The following is a 25,311-nucleotide window of genomic DNA, read 5'->3' as shown; positions in this document are numbered from 1 at the left end:
ACATATCAAAGAGAAGGAATAGAGAGCAAGCTAGGTGTTTTTTTCCTTTATCGCCATCTTCCTGTGCTGGTATACCACTCAGGACCAGATCCACCAAGGTAAGTCACCACCTGAATCTGTGCTGCTCTGGTCCTTTATCTTCCCCTGTTTCATCTCTTCCTCTGCAACACATTGTCCTCAAATGAGAAGGTACAATTAGTGTATCAGGCAGGAATTGTGGGTGAGCAGTCAAAGCATGGAGCTGGAACTGGGGCTCAAAGAGCCTTTCCATGACCTTAGAGAAGGCACTTAGTTTTCCTCATCTCTACAGTGCTCTGCTTACAATGAAACAATGGTCAGATAAATGGCAGTAGAGGCTATACAAGTACCCAAGACCAAGATGGATTCCTCCATAACGTCCAGCTGAGAGAGGAAAAAACATCACTCAGATAGCAGGTAACACCAGTCACTCAAACACCTCCTCTTTGACAACATCTTCTGACAGCACTCCATTAGGATTTGGCAATTTATAAAGACCCACACAGTCCTTCCAACTAATCCCCTTCTGCATGCACACTGTTTATAAAAGTACGTTTAGCAAGAAAGACCAAGCTGTGAATGAACCTCAGGGTTCAGCTCTCTTAAAACTATACTCAAGCTGTGCTCTTCCGCTTTATGAATCCTGAAAAATATTTTCAGTGAATTACAACATGATATTCAAATAAGGGTTATGCATTAGCCTGGCAGGCTAAGATGGAAAGGAACTAAATCAAGTATAAGAACAGACACAGATACATTACTTCATGCACTCAGGCAAGAAACACCTGCATAGGTAGTGGTATTATGGGAAACTACTGCTGTAGAAGAACATTTTCCACTTCATTTGTCAAACAAACAAAAATATATTGCAGCTCCAGACCTCTCTCCCATACTATAAAAAGTGAATTGCAACTCCAGGAAAGAAACAGTTCTTCCAACTACCTAAATGCATATTGCACTGCTACCTGGTGTGGTTGTTAGGTTGTTAACCAAGTCTACCAGCTCTCAGCCTCTGTGAAGAAAGAGCAGCATGAAACTACTAATCGTGACTTAATCAGTGAGGTTATGCCCCAAGTTCTATGCCACAGCTTACTTTGACTCATACTCCACTGACAAGAGATCCATCGTTCTGACATGTTTAAGGGGCTGGAGTGTATTAATAGCTTCCCACCAAAGTTTACAGTAAGTGTTTTTTACTGTGTGAAGAAAAAATTCTTCCAAAATGAGAAACCAAAAGAGTCATTTGCAGAATTTTATAACCACTGACTGGTAGGCTTCAGTGGGGTTTCTGGTTTCTTTTTGCAAAGAATGCAATAGTTCCTACATTTTAAAACACCAAACTGTATGGATTTTTTTAATGTGATTTTTCGAATATTTTATTTTCCGCTAGCTAGGCAATAAAACACATCAACCATTTAAAAACATGATGCAGAAAGTTTTTCTAAACAATATCACATCACAACCATAACAAGGAATGACCAGTAGCTGTTCTATTCAAAGCAAATTTTAATCTCCTCTAAAATTCACCTATATGACAAGGTTAGATCAAAAAACTGACTAATGAAAACTACTAACTTGAACCAGGAATACACACTGGGGTGCAACTTCCCAAGTCACTTGATAAAAAGGACTATACACATCCAGGAAAAATTTTCTGGAAAAATCTGTCCTTTTCATGGACAAAATGCTCATCTGTAAGAGCATTGTCCTTGCAACACACTGCTTTCTTCTCACACCTCACAACTGCAAATGGCCCAACATCTGGCATGCAGTCCTTGAAATGTAGGTGTCACTCCACGGAGTAGTGAGAAGAACCACTGTGACCCCAACAATGCACACAGACCACACGCCAAAGTTCAATGTGTCCTTTGGAAAAAGAAAGGGTACAAGACCATGTGAGTATGGCTTCTCTTTGCCAGAAAGCTGTTCCTATGCACACAGTAACCCTTATACCAAAGGAGTCTTCACAGCCTTCCTCTGGGATCTGGCTGCTGCTGCTCTCCTTGTTTTAGCTAAGATAATTAAGAGGTTGTACAAAAACAGCAAGAAAGGAAAGCCTGATCCACAGACTAAAGCACTAGACTTTGATCAGAGGAATCCGTTTCAATTCTTTGTTGTGCAACAGGATCCTGTATAAACCTGAGAAAGTTATTTAGTCCCTGTGCCCAAGGCTTTCACTTCATTTGCATGAAATAAATACATGAAAGACCACAAGCACTCCAAGAGTGGGGACAAAGAAGAAAGACAGTAAAATATTGATCATGTTCGCAGCAGACAACTCATTCACTTGGCCAAGCAAAGGTAAGTAGTGTAATTTGAGAAACAGTACAGCTCTCCAACCTGAATTTCAGTTTTAATCACCAAGTTGTGACTAACAAGTTTCTTAAAAATCAGCTCAGCAGTTCTGAGCAGAACCACACATTCCTACCTCGCAGTCTACCAGCAGAGGCTGGGTTTGCTTTCTCTAGAGCCAATAACCTACCACATGCACATGGAAGTCCTGTCTCCAAACGCTATAAGCAATCAGTATGGGAGCAGCCAGGCTTCAGTGAGGTTGCACTTGTGCAGGACTACCTCCACAAAGCTGTAGAAGACAGCCAATAAATTGACTTACCATACATAGCAGATTGTGGATGAGCGGAAAAGCAAAAACAGCCAAATGAAAAATAGCAGTCCTGTGAGTAACACAGAACCATGCTGATTGCCTGCTGAACTACCAGCAAAGCTATGCTAGTTTTGCTCCATACTCCACAATGCTTAGCCTTTTTTTAACTCCGTTTACAGAGCCATCAGATTCCCGGCTCTTCAGGGGCTTAATCAGTGTGTTTAGCTTCTTTTGCTTTCAAGGGCAAAAGTGGATTTTAAGTTGTTTTGGTCTGAGACCTTTATCCATCGCAGACAATCTCATTCCTAAAACTTCCTCTGACAATGAAAGGGCTCTAGATAGACATCTTTCAAGAGAGAAATCTGGGGAGGAGTGTCGTACTTGCAATAACACACATTTACAAAGTAAATAGTGCTCTGTTATTCTAAGAAGCCAACCTCCATTCAGCTTCTCTCTGGAGTAGTGGCGCTGTCCACAGAGGTATTCATGGTCCCTCTAAAATAATCACACACACTTCACTTTTTGTTTTGTCTAGAACTTCAATACAAAACACTACCTTTACGGTTCATATGCTACAATTCACGGCCCTGACGTAGGACTTGATAGAAAATTAATCACAGAATCATGTGTCATATGTGGAATGGGGAAAGTAGTAATCAAAGGAAAAACAAATCTACTTCTGCAATTATCTCTGCAGATGCTTAGAACGCATAAGATCATTGCAGAGATGTACCTGCAGTAAAATGTCAAAGGGAAGCAAGAGCCCCTAGCAGACACAAGAACATCCCAGCAAGCCAAAGAGGAGTAAACCTGCCCACACAGCTGTGATGCAATAGTAAGTTAGTGGCACAGGTTTTCAAAATAGGGCATTCCTGACAGAGAACAAACCAAAGAAAAGGTGCTACAAAACCAGTCCCACTACTTTCCTGGGACAGACGGAAATCATACAGTCAGCCAGACTGACTAGGTTACCTATGGCATCAGACTCTGTCCATTTGCCTCCATGGATTTGTTTCAGAAGAGCGTAGAGCAGCCTCCAGAAATCCAGGCTCTGCAAAAGAAAGAGGGGGGGGGGAATCAGCAGGCAAAATATCTGCCATATTTTTACTCTTAAAATTAGGTAATTAAACCCATATCTGAGCATCAGTTGTTACACATGGAAGAGCACACCTGCATCCTGCCAACACTGTTGAATCAGGCAGGTTCACATGTTAGCTGCCTTATGAACGCTACCTACAGCAAGGTGCACTCAGAAAGAGAAGGGCCACTAAAGCTGGTTGTAGAGCAAGACCCAGCACTTCTACTTTGAGGCACACGCATACAGGCGCACGGCTTCCAAAATATCTGCTCTGATATAACCACGTATGGCACAACTCACCCGTAGTCAAACGAGCACTTGAAGACACTGAAAAGATCTGACCATGATAGTACCAAACACTCACAAAGAAGAGGCAGCGCACAATGAGTTGGAACCGAAAAGCATTGCTTGGCCACACAAGGACAGCACGCTGACAAACTGAGACAGCGATCCTTACAGCTGGAATTTCAGTCAACACTCATAAAACGCTTAAAATAGCTAACTGAACAAGCGGAGCACCCTGCATGTGAGCTGGAGGCCTCACAAGCATCACCCTGTAAAGCCCTGAAGCAGAAAGACCCAAGCCGGTGTAAAGGGAAGCAAACCTCAGGCGACACTAGAAAGGAGCTGCAAACCACAGTGACATATCACGCTTTGAGTGAAAACCACCACAAAATAAAACCCTTTCAAGAGCAGTGAGCTTGTCCAGAGCCACCTAAGACAAGCCAGCTGGGGCCCACACAGAAGCCCTGTCATCGTCGTCCCCCCCCAGGCCCTGGCCCCACACAGGTGTCCCCGTCCCTCCCCACCCGGGACACGGCCCCGCACGGGGATCCCTGCCCGCCCACAGAGACGTCCCCCCACCCGGGCCGGCCCCGAGCGGCTGCCCCTGTCCCTGTGCCCCCCTTCCTCTCCCCGGGGAGGCGCGGATGAAGGGGCGGGGGTCGTCAGTCAACAGCGGAGGCCGCCGGCGAAGGGTGTCCCGCGGCGGCCCGCGCTCACCGCCTGCGGCCGGTCGAACCTGGCGCGGCGCAGGGTGTCGGGGGCGGGCCGGGCGGGGGGCGGCAGTGCCCGGCACAGCGCTCCCACAGCGCCCGGCAGCGCCCGGCCCGGCTGCCGCTCCTGCCGCCTCATCGCGCTTCTCCGCCGCCGCCGCCGCTTCCCGCCCTCTGCCGGCGGGCAGCGGGCGCATGCGCAGTGCGGCGGGGAGCCCCCCCTTCTCCTCTCTCCCCCTCCGCACCCTTCCGCTGTGCCCGCCCGCGGCGGCGCCCCCTGGCCGCCGGGAGGGAGCACTGCAGCGCCGGCCCCTGCGCCGCGTGGGGGCGACACGCGTGGGGCGCTGCCTCAGAGCCGCGTGTGGGGCGCCGCCCGGCCGGGCCGCCCCGCAGAGCCTTTCTCCCCGGGCAAAACCCCGCTTAGGCCTTTCTAAACTGACGACTCTGCTGCTGCCAGAGCAAGGAATCGCTTCTCGGCCGACGGGAGAACGCGTGGGTTTGGCAGCAGGGGATCGATCGGCTCCATCCCTGGCTTCCCGCCTTCCTCTCAGCTCAGCGGGGTCCCCAGGCCTATAAACTCTTAACTGAAGCAATCCCGGAGATTAATCCTTGGGGAGGGGTGGGGGGGGGGGGGGAGTAGAAACGGTTCTGCCATTTGGGAGATAGCCTGAGTCACGGAGAGAAAAAGTCCACCTCTCGGCTGGGGTTGACATGGCCAAAACCTGGCCCTGAGACGGATTCCCACTGCGGGCAGTACAGTGGGACCACAGCCGGTGCGTGCCAGGGAGGCTGGTCTGCTCCCCCAGCACAGCAGGGATCCCCCTGTACGTATGACCTGCCCGAAACTTCCACCGATGGTTTCTCGGCCAATTACCCGGTCCGTAACCCATTTAATGTGCTATCTATGGATCTAGCATGATGCTTTTCCCTTTTTCTTTCCAACATCTGAACACCATGAAACAACACGTGAAATTCCTTCCAGCTACAGAACGGCCTCTCGCAGCCAAACGGCTGCTCACAACGAGGAGAGAAATCGCACGGGTCCAACAAGACCTTCGGCAAAGCCCCATGTGCTAACGTGAACTGCATTTGCACTCTTCCCCTCTGGTTGCTGTCTCTCCTGCCTCCCACCCCTGTGCTGGGGAGCACGGCCCTTTCCGACGCCGAGCACTAGTGATCTCCCAGCCCCACGGATCCTGGCTGCTGCTCCAGCCAGCCCTGAAAGGACCCCTGGGTGTGAGTTATCCAGGCTTAAGGATTTTTAAACTATCTTCTGTAGCAGCTGTTGTCTCACATCCTCCTTCTTTCCTAATGGCCTGGAAAGCATTTTTCCTTATCCCTCGTCCAGCTCTAGCTCAGCAATCTCTATCCGCTTCATTGCTCTCCTTCCTAACAGGTTTGGCATCTCCGTACGGTTCCTTGCCTTTGGTTCCCAACAGCCCATAAAGTCCTTTTTTATTGCCCAGAGCTTTATCAGACCTGGATAATCCTCTGCTGTCTTTGGCATCCTTCTTGGCTTTTCATACCTTGCTGCTATCGGGTGCTGTCTGGTCCCTCCATGACACATCGCTTGTCTGTTTTCCCGTCCCTGCTGCAGTCTCCAGGCAGGAGGACCTTCAGCTGGAGCCAATTTCCTGTGTTTTCTTGACCACTCCATAAACCCCGCTCAAAGCCATCCCTGTCCCCACACACATTCCTCTGTCTAGGCCTTTCCTCCCCAGGGCAGCTGCCTGCTTTACCGCTGCCGAGACAAGGGCTCTCCAGCAGCACCGTGCACGCACCAGTAGGTGGTCCTGCCCATCACCCCCACTCTAGGCTTCTGTCCCCCGGCCAAGGTGCCAGTCCTCAGCCAGGGAGCATCATCACCTGGCATGGAACCCCCCGTGCCACCTCTCCATTCCGCTGGCCGGACCAGCCCTATGGCGCCCCAGAGCTGGGCTGGCCGCCCTCCCGGCCAGCGTCCCCTGGTCCCCGGCCCCACGGCTCCGCCGGCATGCAACCCCGTGGGCGCAGCTGACACAAGACGCCTGGCGCTGCAGAGGGTTGGCTCCCGGCCACGGGCAAGTCGGACGCCAGGCAGCAAATCCCAGCCTCTCCGGCGCGGCACGGCGTGGCGGGGGCTCAGTCCCGGCATGTGAGGCCCCACTTATCTGCTCTGCCGGCTGCCTGGGCGGTTTTCCCAGAGAAGCCGATGGGAAGGCGATGGTTTCCTGCCGCAGAGATGGACCTTGTGCTGTGGACAGACAAAGGAGGTGATGGTGTGATGGACCTGGCACGCTGTCCCAGCAGGGATGGCGATGCCAGCCCACAGGAGCACTGCCCCTGCATCTGTGAGGTCGCAGGAGCCCAGCGGAAGCCTCCAAGAGCTTGGCTCGACCCGCCTGGCTGCTCCTCCAGGCCCCCCAGCTCTGCCCGAGCACCGAGGCAGTTTTCGGGAAGTGCCAAGCTGCGGGTTGCCCCAGCAGCGAGCGTGGCAGTGGGGACCACAACGGGAAGAGAAGGTCCGGGCGGGTGCTGAGAGGCCAGGGATGCTCCTCCTGGGGAGAGGTCACTGGACTTCACCCTCTCTCAGTTCCTAGGGCTCACGTGATATCGCGCAGCCGCCCGTTTTGGGCGCGATGTGTCAGCTGGGGTCATTTCCGTCCCGGGTGACTCAGGCGGGGCCGAGGGTGCCTGTTTGTGCCTGTGCCATGGCAACCCGTCACCACAGACGGCCCCACTGTTTGTGGCCGTTGCCAGAGATGATGACCGCATCCCATTGCCTCATGCAGATTGTATGTGATAACGGCAATCTCTGCTCGCTCCAGCAGCAGCACGGCTTCCTGATGCCACCTCGGCCCAGCCGTGCCAAGAGGAAGGTGTGAGCCCCCCTCCTGGGAAAACAACCCCTTTGTGCCTTTTTTCTTTTTTTTTTAATGCTTTTATCCCCGTAAAGGCGCAGGCAGGAGCCAGCCTGTCTCCCAGCCAGGCCCCAGAGTCGTGCATCGGTGCTTCCCACACTCCTGGGCCAGCTCGGGGCAGCCAGAGCTCCTCTCCGCACGCCTCTCCTCCCCGCAGCAGCGGTGGCTGCTGAGCAGACATCAGAGCAGAGAGCAGCTGCTCTCTCTGCCTGTGCAAGGGAGGCTCTGGGTGGTCGTAGCATTTCACACCCTGAGCAGATCAGGCAGGCTGCACTATTTCCTACTGCAAATGTTTCCAGTTCCTTCCCAAAGGCCTCATGGCTCTTTTATACAGGCACTCTCTCCCTCGCTGGGACGCCGGGTTAACCCAAGCAGGAAAAGGCACAGCCTGGCAGCAGGGTGAACATCATGCCAGCAGGAAGGAGCAGAGTAGCAGAGGGGCTGTGAGCATAGAGCGCCTGTGTAGCAGGGCAGGCCTGCGGCGATGCTCGGCCCCACACCGCCTGGGGAAGGCTCAGGGATCACAGCTCCTGCTGGGCGTGGAGCAGCCCCAGCATCTGATGATGATGAATCACTTCTGTGCTCGTATCTCCATCAGCCGAGCAGCCCTGGATAGGGAGAGGATGGTGCCTTCCAGACCAGCCACCCTGGGATCTCTGCTGTCGTAGTCCAGCCATCAGCACACTCAGAGCAGCCACGTCAGGTTGCAAGTAGGCATCTCCTTGTCAGCAATGAGCTGCCGCCTGGCACCCTCCTCACTGGTGGCTGCAAGGGGTGCTGATATTACTGGCATGGCTAGCACACATTTAACACACTGAGTTGCATCACGTAACAGTTACAGATCACTGGGTCCCCAAGAGGGACCGTAATGGCTGCACAAATAATCTAGTGCAGGTTTTCCTGGACACAGTGAATTATTCAAGGTCAGCTCCCAGCAGTTGGATGCTTACGATAGGCGTTGGCGTTTCGGCCCTCTGATGCAGGGTCTGCACTTTCAGTATGATAAGTGAATTGGGATGGATTAGAAAAAGAAGATCTGACATCTTGCAATTCTCTGTTCTCAGGAGTTTCGTCCTTTCCTTTTTACTTAAATAGCCAAGTTGTTGATGTTCCTCTGCACTGAGGGAAACTCCCTCTGCCCTCTCCCTCTCTGGGTCTTTAACCCAAGACTCACCAAAGAAAGACAGGCTTTGGTGTGAAGCTCTTACACCTTGAAAATAACACAAGAGGCGTGACAGTAAAATGCAGCTCTAGTGCCTGATGCCAACTTTTCTTCTCAGGCTCCTTGCTGGGGAAAGCCACCCTGGACCTGGCAAGTGTTGCCAGGGCTCTTTGCACCCAGCTCCTCTCCAACACTGGATTGACAGCGCTGGGGACGGGGTGGTGGCGGAACAGCCCGTCCTCTCCTCTCTTTGCTCCCTGATTAGAACTCAGTCTCCAGTACCATCATTCATGGTCTCCTCTGCTTCTCATTTTGTCCCTGGCCATCTCCCTTACCCAGACCCCTTCTGGCTTCAGTATCTTCTGCTGCTTCAGTATTTGCTGGGGATGTTGTTCCCCATCAGGAATGAGGTTTGACCCCCTCTTTGCCACCTCTGCAAAGCTGTTTCCGCTGGTGGGATGGGGCTTCCCCAACCTGCTGCTTTGCAGAGCTGGGCCAGGAAGTCTCAGCTCACCACACAAGCTTGCAGAGCTCTTGCTGCCTGAGATCAGCTGCACAGTCCCTCTTACCATTGCCTGGATAAGAAGGCAGATTTCTGAGGTGTTAGAAGATGGGCAGACACTTTCTTGACCTAAACGATACAAGAGCTCTTTGAGCTTAACACAAATCAGCCTTAAAAATATCTGAAGTGGTAGTCAGCTGGCTACCACCCAGTTACCAACCAGCTTCATCCCCTTGAGCCCCACGAAGTAAAGAGCAGGAATCCCTGCAGCCGCAGCCCCTGTGCCACGCTTCCCTGCCCTGCCTGCACCCTGCCTGTCCCTGAAGAGGACACAGCTTTATTTGCAGAAACACACCGGCAGCGAAATAAACCGCTGGCCACCCCACGGCAGGTGCCTGACCTCACCGGCGCAGCAAGGGCTGCTCTGCCCCCAAGGGGCTGGAGCCTGGACAGATGAGACGTAAAATCACTGCTCCAGAGATGTCGCATCAGTGTCACCATCTGAGCTGGCCAGGGAGGGTCAGTGGCCCCACCAGCGTCTGAGTGAGGCAGCACTGAACCAGACCCCCCAGCTCCCCAGCATATGTTAGCCCAGATGTGAGCTGCAGCTGGCTCCTGCAGCCATGCTGGCAGGACACAGCCCTGTCCCCAGGCTGCTTCTTTCGCTAAGGACAGCCCTAGGGAGCGATGCCGAGGGCAGTACCCTGCTGTAAGGCTTCCAACCTAAGCCATCCCCCTTGTCACCTGCGGGCTCGGGGACACATCTGTCCCCTGCTTCAGATTAAGGTCTGTCCCATCTGTGCTGGGAGGAAGACACAGGGCCAGGCGCCCCACACCAGCCCCTCTTGCCTGCATGCTGTCTTCACTGAAGCAACAGCTGAAGCAACACCCCCACCTCTTACAGATCAGCTAAAGGACCCCCCAGCCCCCCTTCTGCCTCCCTCTCCTTTTTTCTTCTGTACAGAAAGCCGCAGAGCTGGGGTGGGGAACAACAGCAGTTTAGTTTCTGAACCCGTCCTGTTTCCTGTCCCTTGCCAAAACCTCTTCTGCTTCCCTACCCAGGGTGTTGGGTCTCGCCCACACCCAGCTGCCAGAGGAATGGGTGATGTTGTTTGGTTTTTTTGTCACAGTGATATAGTGTTTCTAGCAACCATCACCATGTAATCCACAAAGTTCACTGATCTCAGCCCAAGCTTCCGAAATAATGGCAGAGGAAGCACAGCTCCTTCTGGAGTCAGCAACGGTGGTGTTTCAGGTCACCAAAGCATGGGACCTTTGTGCTGGGCATCACCAGGCTGGAGATCACCCAACACCTTTTGCTGTCCCAGATGGGCACCTTGGGGCTCTGTGCCCTGACCCCACCTGCAATGGCAGCAATATCCCTATGGCTGCTGGCTGGTGACCAGGTGGGACATGGGAGCTGCCAGCCACCTCCCAAGGGTCTCCTCTCTGCCTCAAGAGTGGTGGGAGCAGCTGGTGGGGCACGCTGAGCCAGCATCCCTTGGCTGCTCCCCCCCCAAAAGCTGGGATTTGCCCTGAGCATCCTGCTCTCACCATCTCCTCTGTTGCAGGAGTAGCACAGCCAGGGCATCGCCGCACTGGGAGGGAAGGGACCGTCTCTGCCCGTTCCCAGGTCCTGCTGGGGCTCAGAGCCGAGAGCACCACAGACAAGTTGCGCTGGAAGCCACACTGCTGCCTCTCTGCGCAGATCATGCTCCAGGCCACGCAGATTTACCATTAAATGGAGAAAAGATTGTGTCTGCTGACAGCCCACCTCCCTGGTGCGCCGGCCGCTGCTGAACCTCACTGCGCATCACAGGGGAGAGCCTGGCTCGGGCACGGATTTCCTATCCAAATGCAATACAGCTGTTTCTGCTTCCTCTCCAAAGACCGAAGCGAGTTTTTAAAAAATCAATTTATCATGTATTTTCTTTGACCAAGGCTCCTTGAGGATGTGACCTGCTCCTGAACTGCCCAGCCTCACGGCATCAAGGCTGGAGCAGGCGGAGAGCTTGACTCGTACAAATAAGCACAGCACTCGGAGAGGAGTATCCTGACAGCTACCTGGGGCTAAACGCCATCTCAATGGGAGTGCCTATTGCAGGGCAGGCAGAGCAATAGGATGCTCGGAGCTATTTGGGAATCAATACCCAAGGACTTGTCCCCAGAGCTTGCTTGAGGGACCCCCAGTTTTTAAACCCCACCACGCACAGCACAGAGTGAGGCAGCTGCGGGATCAGGCTTAGCTTCTTTGCAGGTTTCCCGAGGCTGCGCAGACCTTGCACAGTTCCTGCATCCCTCCATGCACCCAGGGCGGGGAGAGCTGTCCCCAGCCACCACACCTACACCGCAAATCGCAAATCAGTTGGCAGGGACCGAAGCAAACAGCAGCCTGGGGCAGCACACTGCAAAGAGCAACATGCTGCCTGCTGCCCCAGCTGCGGCCGCTGCTCTCGGAAAGGGCTTTCGGCTGGAGGGCTGGATCACCCCAGTCTTTCCCCAGGCAGCACTTATTTTTCCATACCGCTCACTGGTTCCCTGCTCATCCATTCTAGCCTGGCCCCTTGCTCCTGGAATTGGCTGCTCCTGAAATGTTTTGGTGCAGGTCCCTGTTGGGAAAGAGCAGGAGCCCAATTCATGGGTCCCTTTCCCAGCTGGACTCACACAAGCCCAGAGGATGAGGAGGCTTGTGTTTGCCGTTATTTTTAATGTTGAGGGTAAACACTATCTCACTGGCACACTCAAGGCTGCCGAGATTATATCACTAGGTTGCTTTGAAGCCCCATTCACAGAGGAAAGCCACATCCCAGTGCCCCAGGGGTGGGCTGGGTGCCAGCGGTGGTGCAGAGCAGGACCATGTCTCACTGACCAGGAGCTGTGGGTGCTGGCACCCCTGGAAGGCTGCTGACAAGGCCAGCGGTGGGAATGGGAGGGCAAGGGGGGGCCTTACAAACTCTGGCTGGCTGGGAGACATGGTAGTGGCTGAACAGCAATAGCCAGGGTTTGCCTTTGACACAGATGCCCGTGTTTGTTACGCTAACTGGGTGGGAGGCGAGGCAGTGCCCGCTGGTCAAGTTTGTCCCACCAAAGCACACCTAGTGGGTGCAGAGCCTTTTGGCATCAAGCACACGGGAAGTTTTAAGATGCTTATCAGATCAGGCTGCTTTTGACACCAAAGATTTTGACATTGGACATGTACCTCTGACCCCTGAGGGTTTTGGCCAAGTCCCAGGAAGGCTGGTGTGTCAGTAAGATGCAGAGCAGTCTCTAAGGAAATGCATGCATAAAATGTAGACAAAAATATCCCAGTGTGTTTTGAAGTATCTCTGAATATGTAAATGGGGTGGTTCAGGTTAGGGAAAGACATGGTTAAGAAACCATTCTAGAAACATCCCTCGAGTCGACATCTTTTGCATCTGTCAGTGCTGTTCTTCCAGCAGGGCAAAGAGGCTGAAATACAAAAGAGCAAAGTGCTTGCGAGCCAACTCTTGCTTTGTAATACTGCACCTTTGCTTTCCCTACCAAGGGAGGCTGGCTCTGCCTTGCCCATAACCTCTGCCTTATTTGGCCTTTTCGTATGGCTGCTCAGAGCAAAAGCAGCAAACACGAGGTTTTCCTGATGTGACAGTCAGACGCTTCCCAGCAAGACACCTCTCTGCCCCAGTCGAGGGCTGCCAAGTGCCATCTCAGATCCAGCAGCAAAGAGCCGGGGGCTGCCCACAGGCATGGCTTTCCAGCAGGCACTGCCAGGGGCTGGGACATGGCCAGGAAGATGTTGAGTGCCGCAGAGACTTCAGGTCAGCAGTCTCAGACCCTGGTCCAGCAGCACTGCGTGCCTCTGCTTTAATCCTGTGACAGCCGCAAGCAACAAGAGGTGGCTCATGGTGGGAGCCACCACACTCTAGGCTTCTGCAAATGTCACGACACGGACCCAGTGAGGCTGTGGGTGAAGTAAGACCTTCCCCCTGAGCCCAGGGAAACCCCAACCCTGGACAAGCACCGGCACGACACCCACCACCCCTTCCCTTGGGGCACGCTCGTCCCCAGTGCCCACAGCACCCAGGGGCTGCTCTCACCCCCGAGGACTCAGGCAGCCCCTGGGGTGGGCAGCCAAAGGCAGGACCCCACACACGCCGGGAGCAAAAGCACACGGAGCCGTCACACGGCGTGGGGCTCGATCCAGAGGCCACACGAGGTGCTGAAATGAGCGAAAAGCACTTTGCAAGCAAGTCCCGCGGGACCCCTGTTACAGAGAGTACAGCTGCTACATGGGGGAAGCATCTTTCGGTCTGGGTTTATTAAAGACTGAAAATACAACTGTGGGCCCAGCCACGAGAGCTGGGTGCCAGAAGCAGAGCTGGGTTTTAGCTGGAAGGGTGCGGTCTCCTCTCCAGGCGGCCTTCAGCAATACCGGCCAAATTTCCTATCCGGCAGGGCGTCCCAACGCCCCCACCCTGGCAGCGCTCCATCTGGAGCAGAGTCCCTCTCCACACCAGCCCCAGCCTTGGTTACCTATTGCTTTTAACGTGCTAGTCTAGTACAGAGTGAATTAAAAACAAAAATGCATGTCTGTCGCAGTGCGTTTGTGCTGTCTTCGGGCCGTGCTGGGAACCCTGGCCGTCAGACCTGGAGAGGGATGGAAGAGAGGAGTGGATGAAGTCAGGCTGGCCTGGGAGCAGAGACATCCCAGGGACAACGGTGCTCCGGGACAGAGCCCGTCTTTGCCGACAGGCCACAAAACAAAAGCCTTTGGCGTCTGCTGCCGGAGCTAAGCGGGTGCTGACGGTCGCTTGGGGCTGGTGGAGAGGAGGAGCTGGCACCCAGCAGGTTGCTCCCGAGCACCGGCGCGAGGGTTGGGAGTCACAGCCACCCGGAGGGATGCCGCGGTGCGCCTGCCTTCCCCGCTTCCCGGGGGGGGGGGACAGCCCCAGCCAGCCCATGGAGCTGGAGGCAGGAGGGGAGCTCCGAGGGGAGGCACCAACCTGAGGTTTACTTGAACGTGTGGCTCTCAGCTCCTCCCCGGCCGAACCCTGGAAGAGAGACAGAGCAGGGTGAGCATTGTCAGGGACAGTGAGTGCACTGAGGGACGCACCTCACTGAGAAATGGGAGCCCCGAGCCCCCTTCTTCTCCCTCCCATTACCCCAGCCACAGCAGCCCCTACCTTTGGGCCCAAACAAGGCAGCATAGCAGGGGTGGTTGCAGTACGGCTTGCCATCGTGCTGCAGGGAGAGAGAAAGAGCATCAGCCCTGACCACCCTTCAGCTCCATCTCTCCCCATCCCACAGGGACCTCTTGGGCAGCAAACCTCACCTCTGCATGGCCTCCAGATGTCAGGGTCTTGTTACACTTCTCGCATCTCAAGCAGGGCCGGTGCCAGTCCTTCCCCAGAGAAGTCACCTTCTCAGCTGCCACGGAGAGGAGATGGATTAGTTAAGGCACCGAACAGGCACAACAAGTCATTTTTGGCAGGTTGGCCTCCCTGTCACCAGCCCTAGGAAGGACATTCTGGGGCATTTTCTCAAGTCTATTTGTCCAGGACAGAGGGCACCGTGTCTCAAACCCAGGTGCTTGCTGTGTGCACACGTTGCCATGCACCTCCAGGTACCTGGATCCGAAACAGTAGTGCCATGCCCAGAGTGAACTTCACTGCATCCATGCGGATCGACTGACTTCTATCCAACTTCCAAAGATTTGGGGATCTCCCCCCTTCCAACATCAGCCTGCAAGGGGATGAATTTCTCCCCAGCCAGCTGGAGCCCAAGCAATCAGGCAGGGGCAAAGGGGGGATGCTAGTGAGGACCGGGGAGAAAAAGCCATCGTCACGCCCTGCCAACACAAATCAGTCCCCTCCAGCCACCAGCACTCTGGCCACAGCTCCAATTCTGCATGCACCACGGCAAACCAGAGAGGGGCTGGAGCTTGGCTGAGTTTCAGGCGGCTGCGGGGGGAACAACATGCTGTTTGCTGTAGTCAGGACATGTTTACAGAGAGAGGGGGAAACACAGGGTGGCTTTTAGTTGCGGCACAGCGGGGGAGGAGGGTATTTTCTGCAGACACATGTGCTCTTCGTATTGGCAGCTGCACTCCTGGGGATTTAAGTGATAAAGCAGAGCTTTCCACAGGAACCCCGCCAGAGCCAGGTCTGAGTACTCTCCCCATGCCTGCAAAAGGAGGTCGAGCAATGGGACTGAGCCACTGCTGGCAGCGCGTGCCCCGGGGGGGCCTCGGCAGCTTGCAGTGCCTCTTCTTTGGAGTCCAAATATGCCCACAACAGCTTATGCAAGGAGCGAGCCGGCAGCTGCAGAGGTGGCAGCGGGGGCAGCACCCAAATGTCACGAGGCAGCCCCGCTGCCATCACCCAGTGGCACAAAGAGCCTCCTATGCCCGCAGCCTCGCAGGGGCCACAGCGTCCTTCCCCGGGGCAGATCCAGGAGATCCTGGCCTGCGGCAGGGCCCTCCCATCAAAGGGTTTCTGGAAAGAGCTCAGCCTCGCCACCTCTTACACAAACATTTGCACCAGCACTCGGGCAGGAGCTCTGCCAAGCCTTGCTGCAGCAGGGCCCCGCTGGCTCTCAGCCACACAGGTGAGATTTCCCCAGAAAGCTGGTGGTGGCCCTACAAACCCCATCATCCCCATGATCCCTCTTGGCATCATCTCCTCCTCACCCCCACGCTCTACAAACAGGATTTGGCCAAAAGCAGCCCGAGGCACACCTGAGCAGGACCGCCAGGCTCCGAGAGCCCAGGGTGCCCTGGAGCAGGGCTTGCTCTGCCTCAGCGCTTCTTATCTCCAGAGACAGAAATTAAGCAGCGAGCTCTGTCCTCCAGCAGCTTTTCAACCTTCCTCAGCCTCTGCATCAACAGAGATGGTTTCATAAGAACAGCCTGATAAGCACAGGGCCAAACCCCTCCTTGGTCAAATGGCCCCGTCCCGGCGCCTCCAACGGCTGCACCTGCGAGCACGGCAAACCCAGCTTACACCAACTGGGATCAAAGCAGATCCGCAGGGACACATAAAAGGCAGACAATGAGACCAGCCCCTTGGTAGCTCCTAGTATCAAGCCACATGGGTAAATGAGGTACCCCAGCACCCTTGGCTGCAGTGGGGAGCCACAGACTGTATTGTGCCAAAATCCCAGCTCAAACCCCAGCTGCAAGCAGTGAGTTGAAGTTTAGGCAGAGATGTTCCCCAATCGCCAGAGCCACATCCCCAGCCAGCAGCCCTCCTGACAGCAGCCGTGCCAGCCCCAGCACACCTCCCCAGGGTGGGCATCACTAAAACGGACACGGCTGTTTGGCAGGGAGAGCAGCCCCTGTGTTTGAGCCTCCGATTTCTTGGGCAGAGCAGAAGTAGAAGTTGGGGCACACACACAAGCAGAGCAGAAATAAGGCAGCGAGCGCAGAAGTCAGTGACGGCACTCGGGCCTCAGATCCCTCACCCATAGTAAATGAAAAAGTGGGGAGTGCATATAAGCTGCTCACAGCAAACCCCCTCAACGTCAGCTAAACCAGGGAAGTGGGGAGGTCTGGCAGCTGGAACCTGCCTGCTCCAGCAGCTGCTGCCCGCTGGGTGAGAGGCTCAAACCCCCTCAAATATCCTCGGGCAGGACAGCAGGACCACGGCACCAGAAGAGGCAGGAACCTGAAGCTTCAGCACCCCGGCTCAGAGAGAGGACATCTGCCTGAAGCCGAGCAGCAGACAGCAGCCCAACAAACTTTGTGGCTAGCCTGCAACGGCGGCTTAAAAATAACAACCCAGGACTGTCATCTTGCTGTGCTGAACCACACAGGACAACATGCGGTCAACCCGCTGACCCACAAACGTGCTCCAGGGCAGGATTTGCCCTTGGGAAGGTGCTTGCTTGCCCACCCAGGCTTTCAGAGCAGCGGGTTGCACCAGCCAGGCCTTTGGGCTCCAAAGTGGCAGGGGCGATGCTGGGAAGGAAATAGGGCTGAGCTCCCATGCCGTGCCGTGGCCTCGTCTGCAGGCCGGCGGTACCCACCGCAAGCCCGCACCCTGCAGCGAGACGCCTCCTTGGGTGGATTTATAGGGCCACCCACCCAGGGAACCCCGGGGACCCACAGCGCAGGGCTACGCAACTTTGGGGCGCCCCAAGAATTTGCATCGCTGGGGCACGCAACGTGGGGCCACCCAGGACCAGCGGCGCCGGGGTGCACAGGGACCTGTAAGCACCGGGGTGCCCCGGCGACCTGAAATTCGGCAGGGTGCAGCACCGGGGCACCCCGGCTTAAGGAGCCCGACAGCTCTGCGGTCCCCGCGGGCTGGGGGGGGCCGGGGAGGGAGCGGGAAGCCCTTACCGAAGTAGACCTCCTTCTGGCAGCGGGGGCACTTGGGCATGGTGTCGGCTCGGCTCGGTTTGGTCCGGCTCGGCTCGGCTCGGCTCGCCGCTCGCACCGGCTGTGGGATGCTCCGCGCCGGCCCCGCCGGAGTCACTGCCCCGCCGCCCCGCCCCGCCCCGCCCCGCCCCGCCCCGCCCAGATGTGCGGCCCCGCCCGCAGCTGGAGGCAGCCGCCCGGGGCACAGCCCTGCCGGGGCTCCCAGGACGGGGCCTTGCACCCCTCGCATCCCGCAGGCCTCGCAGCCCTACACCCCCTGCAACCCACAGCCCTTTCACCCTTTGCCTCCTGCAGCCCCTACACCGGTTGCACCCTTGCACCCCCTACATCCACTGTGCCCCCCGCGCCCCCTGCACGCCCCCCGCTCTGCAGCCCGGCCCCCTCTGCACCCCTAATCGCTGCACCCTGGCTCCCTGCCCGCGCTTCTGCTGTGCGGGTGGCCGAGAGCCCCGCTCCGAGCGAGGCCGGAGGTGCGATCGGCATCTGTCAATTCACCACGCTCCCAGATAAAGATTCATGGGGTGCTGACCACCAGGGCTAACCCCCTCCGAGCACAGAGGCAGTGTAAAAGTCAACCCTCGGGCAGCATCTCCCGCCTGCGAGGAAGTTTGGGGTATGAGATGAAGCGGGATGGAGCTGTAACCCCCTCTTGCAGGACCTCAGGAATGGTGTGGGTGTGGGACAGGGCTCTGCTCACCACAGAGAGCCAGCCCATCTGCATTACTGACTGTTGTCATTTTATTAGGAGCGAGGACTCGCTGTTCCTTTGAGCTTGGCTGCGAAGGAAATGAAAAGCCTATCCAAAGGTCTGTTTTGCATGAAACAATCCTCCCCAGGGCATGTTGCTGTGCTGCAAAGGTCATGAAGGCTTGTGAAACCCAGCGCCAGGACGCCTAGTGTCTGCCTTCCGAAATGCAGGGCACCCCTCGCCCCCCTGCCAGCACAAAGAGGGCCCTGTTGACACCGGAGCCCACCCGTGGGTGCAGAAGGAGAGGCCGCAAGCTGTGCCTGGAGGCACAGTTCATGGTTCAGCTGGGATTGCTTTACGACCCAGCCTGGCTCCAGCCTCCCTTCTCAGCCAGAGCCCTTGTCCCGCTCCTGCTCCCCGCTGCTGCCCGTGGGCCTGGGCTCACCCCGCCGGCCGGCAGCCCCACCGCAGGCTGGGGAGCCCCTCTGGCACGCTGCTGCAAGGCCATTGCTGGACTCAGCAGCGTGGTCAGCAGCCGGCGCTGGCAGGGACGTCGCTGGGAAGCCCGCTCCCGGCTAAGGAATGAGTCACGCTGAGACAGTGTCTTACAGCATGGGAGGAGAGCTGAGTCCTGCAAGGGCTGCTGCCTCCACCCTGCCTGCTCCCCGTCCTTCCCACCCCGAGACACCACACACATGCAAACACTATATTTCAGCCACGCCACGTCCCCCTGCACCGAGCCGCAGCACCCCATGAGCGCCCGGCTGCATTGCCTGGGCCAGGACCCCCTCCCTGCATCATGCGGGGTGCAGCCAGCACCCTGATGAAATATGGGGGACAGGGCATGTCCTCTACCCTCTCTGGTGGCCCTGCTTCCCCTCCCACACGGTGCCAGGCTGCTTTGAGGCCACTGCCCGCCTAGGACAGCTGTCTTCAGCTGTGCTCCCTTTTAAGGCAGGTTTTATGCCAGCGGGCAGTTGAAAACTGGCCTCTTGCAGGTCTCCTCCAGCTGTCCCAGCCCTGGGGCCAGTCCCCACGGACCGCCCAGCCTGCAGCGGGAACACAACTGTCTCCTCCAGGGCAGCCCGTGCCCCCGCACGGCACCGCACGCCGACTGACCCGGCTGAAGCAGAGCCCAGCCGCCCCCTCCCCACGGTGTCCCCATGCTGGAGACTGTTCACACAACAAAGCGGGCACAAAACCGGTGGCAGCTCTCACAAAGCAGGCACCACCAAGCCGCACGCTGCTTTCTGTCAGCCCTGTCCGCGTGGGGCTTTACACCCGGCAGACATCTCCCCAGCCTCCTGATTTAGCCTGGCCAGCCCTGCTGCGGGGGGGTGTACGCCTTGGGCTACCCCCAGCCTGCTTTCCAAAGGGGTGAGCCGAAGCACAGAGTCAGCGCATGGTGTGCCATGCAAACCTATGGGAATTACAGCGAGCCAGTCTCGGGGTGAAGGTTGCCGTGGGTCAGTAGCCCCAGTTTCTATGCTCCACTGTGGCTGTGCACGCATCCTGCTCATGGCCACTGCCCTGCTCTCATCTCATCCATCAGTGGGCACGCACGGCAGCAGGGCAGCACAGCAAAGCCATCTGGCAGAGAGGGAGGAAGGGCTACAGGCGCTCCCGGAGCACGGCAGCACCTTGGGAGCCCGCGGGATATGGCCTCTTGCTCATTTTACAGGGAGCAAGTCCATAAACACTCCTAATGCTGCTGTGTGAAACCCATCAGCGTGTCGTAGCGGGGCAATAAACCAAGCCCTTGCCGGCCCGTGCTGGAGGGAGCTGGCTGGAAATGCTGCGGCAGCCCGACATTTGGGGTCACCGCTCTTCCTCCTGTCCAGGGTCCTCCCCGGGAGCCAAAACCATGCCATGACTGTCTGCAAGCTGTTTTGGAGCAGCAGCGAGCAGCAGCGAGCAGCAGCCAGCTCGTCCCTCTGCAGCGGGACGCTGCCCACGGCACCGTGCCCACAGACACGGGCAAGGGCAGGCAGTGGGCAAGCTCTGGTGCTGGGCAGAGACGGCTCCAGGGAGCAGCAGGAGAGGGGCAGGGGTGGTGTTTTCAGCAAAGCCAGGTCCCAGCCCAAGCACCGCTTCAAAGCAAGGTTCATAGCCCGCCAGGGAAACAACACTGCCAACACCAACAGAGAACAGCCTCCTCAGCAAACCACAGCATTATCTTATCTGGAGGCCTTGTTCCAGCTAATTTAACCATTAGAGCAGAGCATGCCTCAGCTGTGCCCTCTGTTAGGAATCTGTGGGTGAGGCTCCATCCCAGAGCATCAGGCGCCCACGCTCCCTGATGGCATAGCAACCGTCCTTGGAAAAGCCTGGGCTGTCCCGTTTGTTTGTTTGGGTGGCGTTGTTATGGCCAGGGTCCCCTCCCTGGTCCCTTAGCGAGTGCCGGCAAGAGCCAGCACCAGCTCCCTAGGTCTGTCTGTGGAATATTTTGTGCAAGGTCCTCGGAGCCCCCAAGGGCCCCCCAAAAGTTTCCCAAGCTCTTGGGGTAGGGTTGCAAGGCAAGAGCTCCTGGGCATGCCAGAGCTGTGGACAGATGCTGCCTGCCCAAATATTCCCCTCGAGCAACTTGGCCCCTGGCAATTAATGACTGGAAAAGTCACCGGCATTTTAGCAGGCAGGGCGGGTAATATAAGCCAATTTGGGTTTGTTTTGCTAACACAGCAAGAAAAAAACAGCTATTTCCGCGTAGCAAACCAGCCCATCTGCCAGGGCAGCAGCTCCCGGCTCTCCTCCTGCCCTCCCATCACTGGAGTGGGGCAGGGGGTCCCACGCTTCTCACATCACAGCCCCCCCGCACGCTTGCACAGCAGGGAGACGATGCACCGGTGAAGGCACGACCCGCGGGCTGGTGGCACCCAGCGTTTTCCCAGCACTCACACAACCGCCAGTCCTGCAAAATCTGCCTCCCCGGCCATATTTCAGCCCACACTCATGCAAGTCAAAGGCCCGCTCAGCCAAGATGATTTGTTGTAAAATATGCCCTACCCAGCTCAGCAAGGGACTCTAATTTGACAAGAAAATTATAGGGTGGCTCAAAAAAAGCCCAGCAGAGGCTGGGGAGGGAGCTGCCAGACGTGTGATCCCATCAAAAGGCCCGCGAGATGCCGGCGCCACAAAGCGGCACGGGGTACCCCACGGCAGGGGGGGCCGGCGTGCCCCCCCCACCCACTCGCCTTCCATCATCTCCGGATTTACACGCGGCTAATCCCATTACCGGCCGGCTGGGAAAACAACAGCACGAAGGCGGCTGTCAGGGCAAATTACACCCTCAGGAAAAACTCTGGGGTACGTCTTCATAAAGCTGACAGGCGGCCGACGGCTGGGGGTAATTGGGAACAGGACGGCAGCGGGAAAGGCAATGCGGGAGCGGGGGGCTTGGAGAAGGGGCTCGGCAAGGGCCTCCCTGGGGGATGCTGGCAGGGGAGCCCAGCACACCCGCCAACACGCTGCCACCGGTGCTGTAAAACCCCGAATGGTTTGAGCCTGTGTAACATACTCCCTGCCATGCCAAAACCTGTGCTCGCTGCCCTCCTGGATGCGGTGCGGAGTCTGTCCTGCTGTGGGCATGGGCGATCACACGGCTGTTTCTAGCAGAAACTGTAAAAACATTTCCAGCCCGGTTAAGGCAGCTGGCTGCCCACAGCAGTCACTTGTCAGGTCAGTTCTCAACCTCTAGAGCCAGGGCGTGAATTATTATCACGCGGTTAATGTTACACTGTGTGAGCAAAAACAAACACGGGAGCCCCGGAGCCAGCTCCCGGCCCAGCGAGGCACTGCTCCGCGGCACAGGGACGCGGTGGGGACGCGGTGAGCCCCGCTGCCGGGAAAGCGTGGGGCTGCCCATGCAGGGCCACGCCAGGGATGCATCTGGGATTTCCATCCATGGGACAGAAGAGCACAGTAGCCTTCACCCGCCTCTCCAACCCCTCCGAGTCCCAGCTACATGGAAAATCTCCAATTTCATCCAGGCACCGCTCCCCCTGTCTCCCTGCATACGGTCTGGCCAAAGTCTGTGGTACCATCTGCTCTTTTCTGCAAGCTTTCCATTAGCGGCAGCCCAAGGAAACCTCCTGGCTAAATCCTGCCGGGGGAGGGTTTGGTGCATTTTCCTGGCACGGCCCTGGCTGTTTCTGTTGTGGCTATCGAATCCAGCCAGGATCGTCGAGGAAGCAACGCCCGCTGCTTTGGGAAGCTGCCCAGCATCCATGAGGCATCGCCTCTGCCTGCCGGGGAGATGCGCATCCGTACTGGGGGCTGGTGGGGAGTGTGGGCACTGCTCAGGGGCTGCTCTCAGGGCACCAGTGCTGGGGACCAGTTCCAGGGACTACCTCTCCAGCCCTGCCCTGGCACGGGGCACTCGCCCAGGGGCACTCTTTGCCCTGGGCTGGGTCCTGGCTGTTGACGCCACATCTTTTATTCCTGGTTAAAAATTCACCGGAGGCAAGGTGAAGGGGAAGGGGTGCAGAGGTGTTTGCTCTCCATCAGCACGCTGCTCAGCGTGGTCAGGTCGTGGTGGCCGCGCAGGGAGGGGAGAGGGATATAACTGCTCTGCTCTGCCTTACCCGAGCAAGACGGAGGGTCAGGACAGAGCAAGAGGAGAGCAAGAGGAAGATTCGCAGTGTGCACACCTCCGTCCCACCAGCACAGGTATTCTTCCCCCAGCAAGCAGCCCCCCAAGCCCCCAGGGTGGTCCCCCGGCTGCTGGCCCCACCTGGAAACCGACTGGTGATATGAAGGCCGCTACAGACCCCAGCCTACATTCTGGGGGAAAATTCCCTCGCGGATGCTCCCAGGCAGCAACAAGCTGGGGAATCGCTGTGGGATGGAGCCAGCACCTTCCTCACCAGTGCCATGGCCGGAGCCTGCACCAGCAGCTCCCTGTGTGACAGCCCAATGCACCGCACCGGCAGGGGGATTTACAGCCCAAATCCTCCTCTGCTTGGTTTCATGCCGTTCCTCCTCCTTCATCCCTGCCTGCTCTCCTATACCCTCTCCAGTATTTACACCCAGTACTTTAACCTCCCCTGGGGCCGAGCCAAAGCCCAGCCACGCCAGGGAGAGCCACACCACTGACTTCAGGGAGTATCGGAGCTGGTTCTTGGCCCTCGTGGAAGCAAGCTGTGCTTACTGGGTCGCTTTTAATATCCCATCTTAAATCACAACTTCCAGCACTTCATCCCTTTTGGCTCCTATTTATTGACTTCCCAGCAAATGCTTTAAATCTGTCTTGCTTCGTTGCCCAGCTGCGCTGCTCCAGCCCCTGGCACGTCAGAGCCCTGCTGCCAGCCGCAGCCACGCTGCCCTGCCATCTCCCTGCATTTCAGGAGCCCCTCCACACCGCGATGGTTGCATCTCCCTTCCCTGCACCGACTAGCTCAGGTGTTGTAGCGCAGGGCTGCCCTCATCATTCCTACCACCACCAAGTGCCCTCCTGGTTTTTAATTTGTGCAGCCTGACGTGCCCTTCTGGGACCAGCCTTTGTACGCTCACCAGTCCCTTTTCACCAGTCAAAACAGGTTGGCCACTAGTGCATCATGGAGCTGGTGGGATCCCTGCCCTGCGCCCAACGAGAAGTTGCAAGGCACGGCTCCCTGCTGAGCTCCGCTGGCTCCCAGGAAAGCTGGGAGCCAGCAAGGGTAATTGCCCAGGACAAGTTCACAAGGCTTGGGGGATTTCCAAGCAAAGCTGCATCCACTTTGCTCTCTGTTTTCCTCCGTACCCTGGAGAGCATGTCTGTAATCACCAGAGCCCTCCGACTTTTTTATCCCACTAGCAAGCCCGAGCTGAAAAAAAATAAAATATTTGACATCCCCAAGGGAAAGGATGTTTTCCAGTTCTCAAGTAAAGGAGCGTTTTCAGCTCACATAGGCCTCCTAAAAATAAATACAAAAATGCACCAAGGATTAGAGGCCAGAGCTGCCATCTCTGCTAGAGCAAAGTGCCACTCTGCTGTGTCAGTGCCCTGGTCCCCACACCGACCTGGCAGCGCAGGGACAGCCCCGACACCTCGGCACGCACACATATAATCCCACGTGGGATCCCAAAGTCCCGCTACATCCTTCAGCTTCCTGGTCTTAACACCCACCCTGTGAATACCCGCTGTACCTGGGGGCCACCTTCTGCCACGAGGGGTGCCCAGCCCTCCCCGCCACAGCAGGGTGGGGGGGACAGTGAAGAGATGTCACCCACTTAGAGCCTGAGCAGCTGGGTTGTCCCCCTTGGGGTAGTAGGAGGCTGTGATGGATGCAGGCTTCCTGGCACCCCCTTGCGCAGCAGAGCTGAATTTTTTCTATTTTTAATTTCATTGCATTCTCCCAGTAAAATTCCCAAGGGGAAAAGAAAATGTAAGCAAAAAATGAAAGGGGGGGGGGGGGGGAAGCTGGCCCCAAGCCAAAACAAAATCCTGCATTTGATGGCTGTTGCCTGGGAGCGGGCAGCAGCCAAGATGCTGTACCTGCCCCATATCCCTTCACTCCCAGAACTAAACCAGGGACCAGCCATAGGGGCATCCCCTCTCATCCCTGCCACCCCAAACTGCCTCCCTCTCTATCTCATAACCACCATTCCCAGCAGCCCTGCATCAGCTCCTTCCCATCCCACCCTGGCCGTGCTCTCGGTCTCAGGTGATGCCCCAGGTGTGCCAGGCTCCCCCCCTGCAGCAAGCATTCTGCCCAAAGATGCTGGGGAGGGAACCTGCTGCTTGGCCCCCCCATTAAGGGGCCAGGGCCAGTGCTTACGGCAAGGATGCTGTTAGGGCTGCCGGGCCAGGCTGGGTGCATGGCCTGGGGCCAGGTAGGTACTGGGGCGAGCGATACCCCCAGTAAGCTGCAGGCAGGGCAGTAAGGAGGAAAATCAGCCTGTTGTAGTCCATTGGGGAAACTCCCTGTTGGGGGGCATTGCTAGAGGCTAGCAAAAAGGCTAGCATATGAAGCTCTTTAATTAATGATGGTAAATAAGGGTTGCAACAAGAGCTGGATTCGTGCCAA

General features: G+C 56.7%; 2 protein-coding genes across 4 annotated transcripts in view; both read right to left on the bottom strand.

Annotated features, from left to right (window-relative positions):
- The window catches only part of TEDC1 (tubulin epsilon and delta complex 1), a 76,998-nt gene extending 72,150 nt beyond the window's left edge, over positions 1-4,848 (bottom strand). For all 3 annotated transcript variants that reach the window (XM_049808133.1, XM_049808134.1, XM_049808135.1), the window contains exons 1-2: positions 4,704-4,848; positions 3,596-3,674 (exon numbers count right to left, since the gene is read on the bottom strand). In XM_049808133.1, the coding sequence (XP_049664090.1) occupies positions 3,596-3,674; positions 4,704-4,835 (211 nt within the window). In that variant the 5' untranslated portion in view covers positions 4,836-4,848. The remainder of the gene's footprint in view (positions 1-3,595; positions 3,675-4,703) is intronic.
- An 8,681-nt stretch (positions 4,849-13,529) lies between these two features.
- CRIP1 (cysteine rich protein 1) lies at positions 13,530-17,716 on the bottom strand. Its single transcript, XM_049808436.1, has 5 exons — positions 17,581-17,716; positions 14,572-14,666; positions 14,423-14,480; positions 14,243-14,290; positions 13,530-13,886 (listed from the first exon to the last, which is right to left on the bottom strand). The coding sequence occupies exons 1-4, from the start codon at positions 17,618-17,620 to the stop codon at positions 14,250-14,252; spliced, it is 234 nt and encodes a 77-aa protein (XP_049664393.1). The 5' UTR covers positions 17,621-17,716; the 3' UTR covers positions 13,530-13,886; positions 14,243-14,249.
- Positions 17,717-25,311: the final 7,595 nt, after the last annotated feature.

Source organism: Accipiter gentilis, chromosome 8, assembly GCF_929443795.1.
Source record: "Accipiter gentilis chromosome 8, bAccGen1.1, whole genome shotgun sequence".
In the NCBI taxonomy this organism is placed as follows: Eukaryota; Metazoa; Chordata; class Aves; order Accipitriformes; family Accipitridae; genus Astur; species Astur gentilis.
The sequence above is the reverse complement of the archived record's forward strand: the minus strand, read 5'-3'. Positions and strand labels throughout refer to the sequence as shown.

Coding starts and splice junctions, on each gene's coding strand:
- CRIP1 (XM_049808436.1), bottom strand. CDS start 17,620: ATGCCCAAGTGCCCCCGCTGCCAGAAGGAGGTCTACTTCG. Junction 14,481..14,571: donor CATCTGGAGGCCATGCAGAG/GTGAGGTTTGCT, acceptor CTCTCCCTGCAG/CACGATGGCAAGCCGTACTG. Junction 14,291..14,422: donor TGCCTTGTTTGGGCCCAAAG/GTAGGGGCTGCT, acceptor TCTCTCTTCCAG/GGTTCGGCCGGGGAGGAGCT.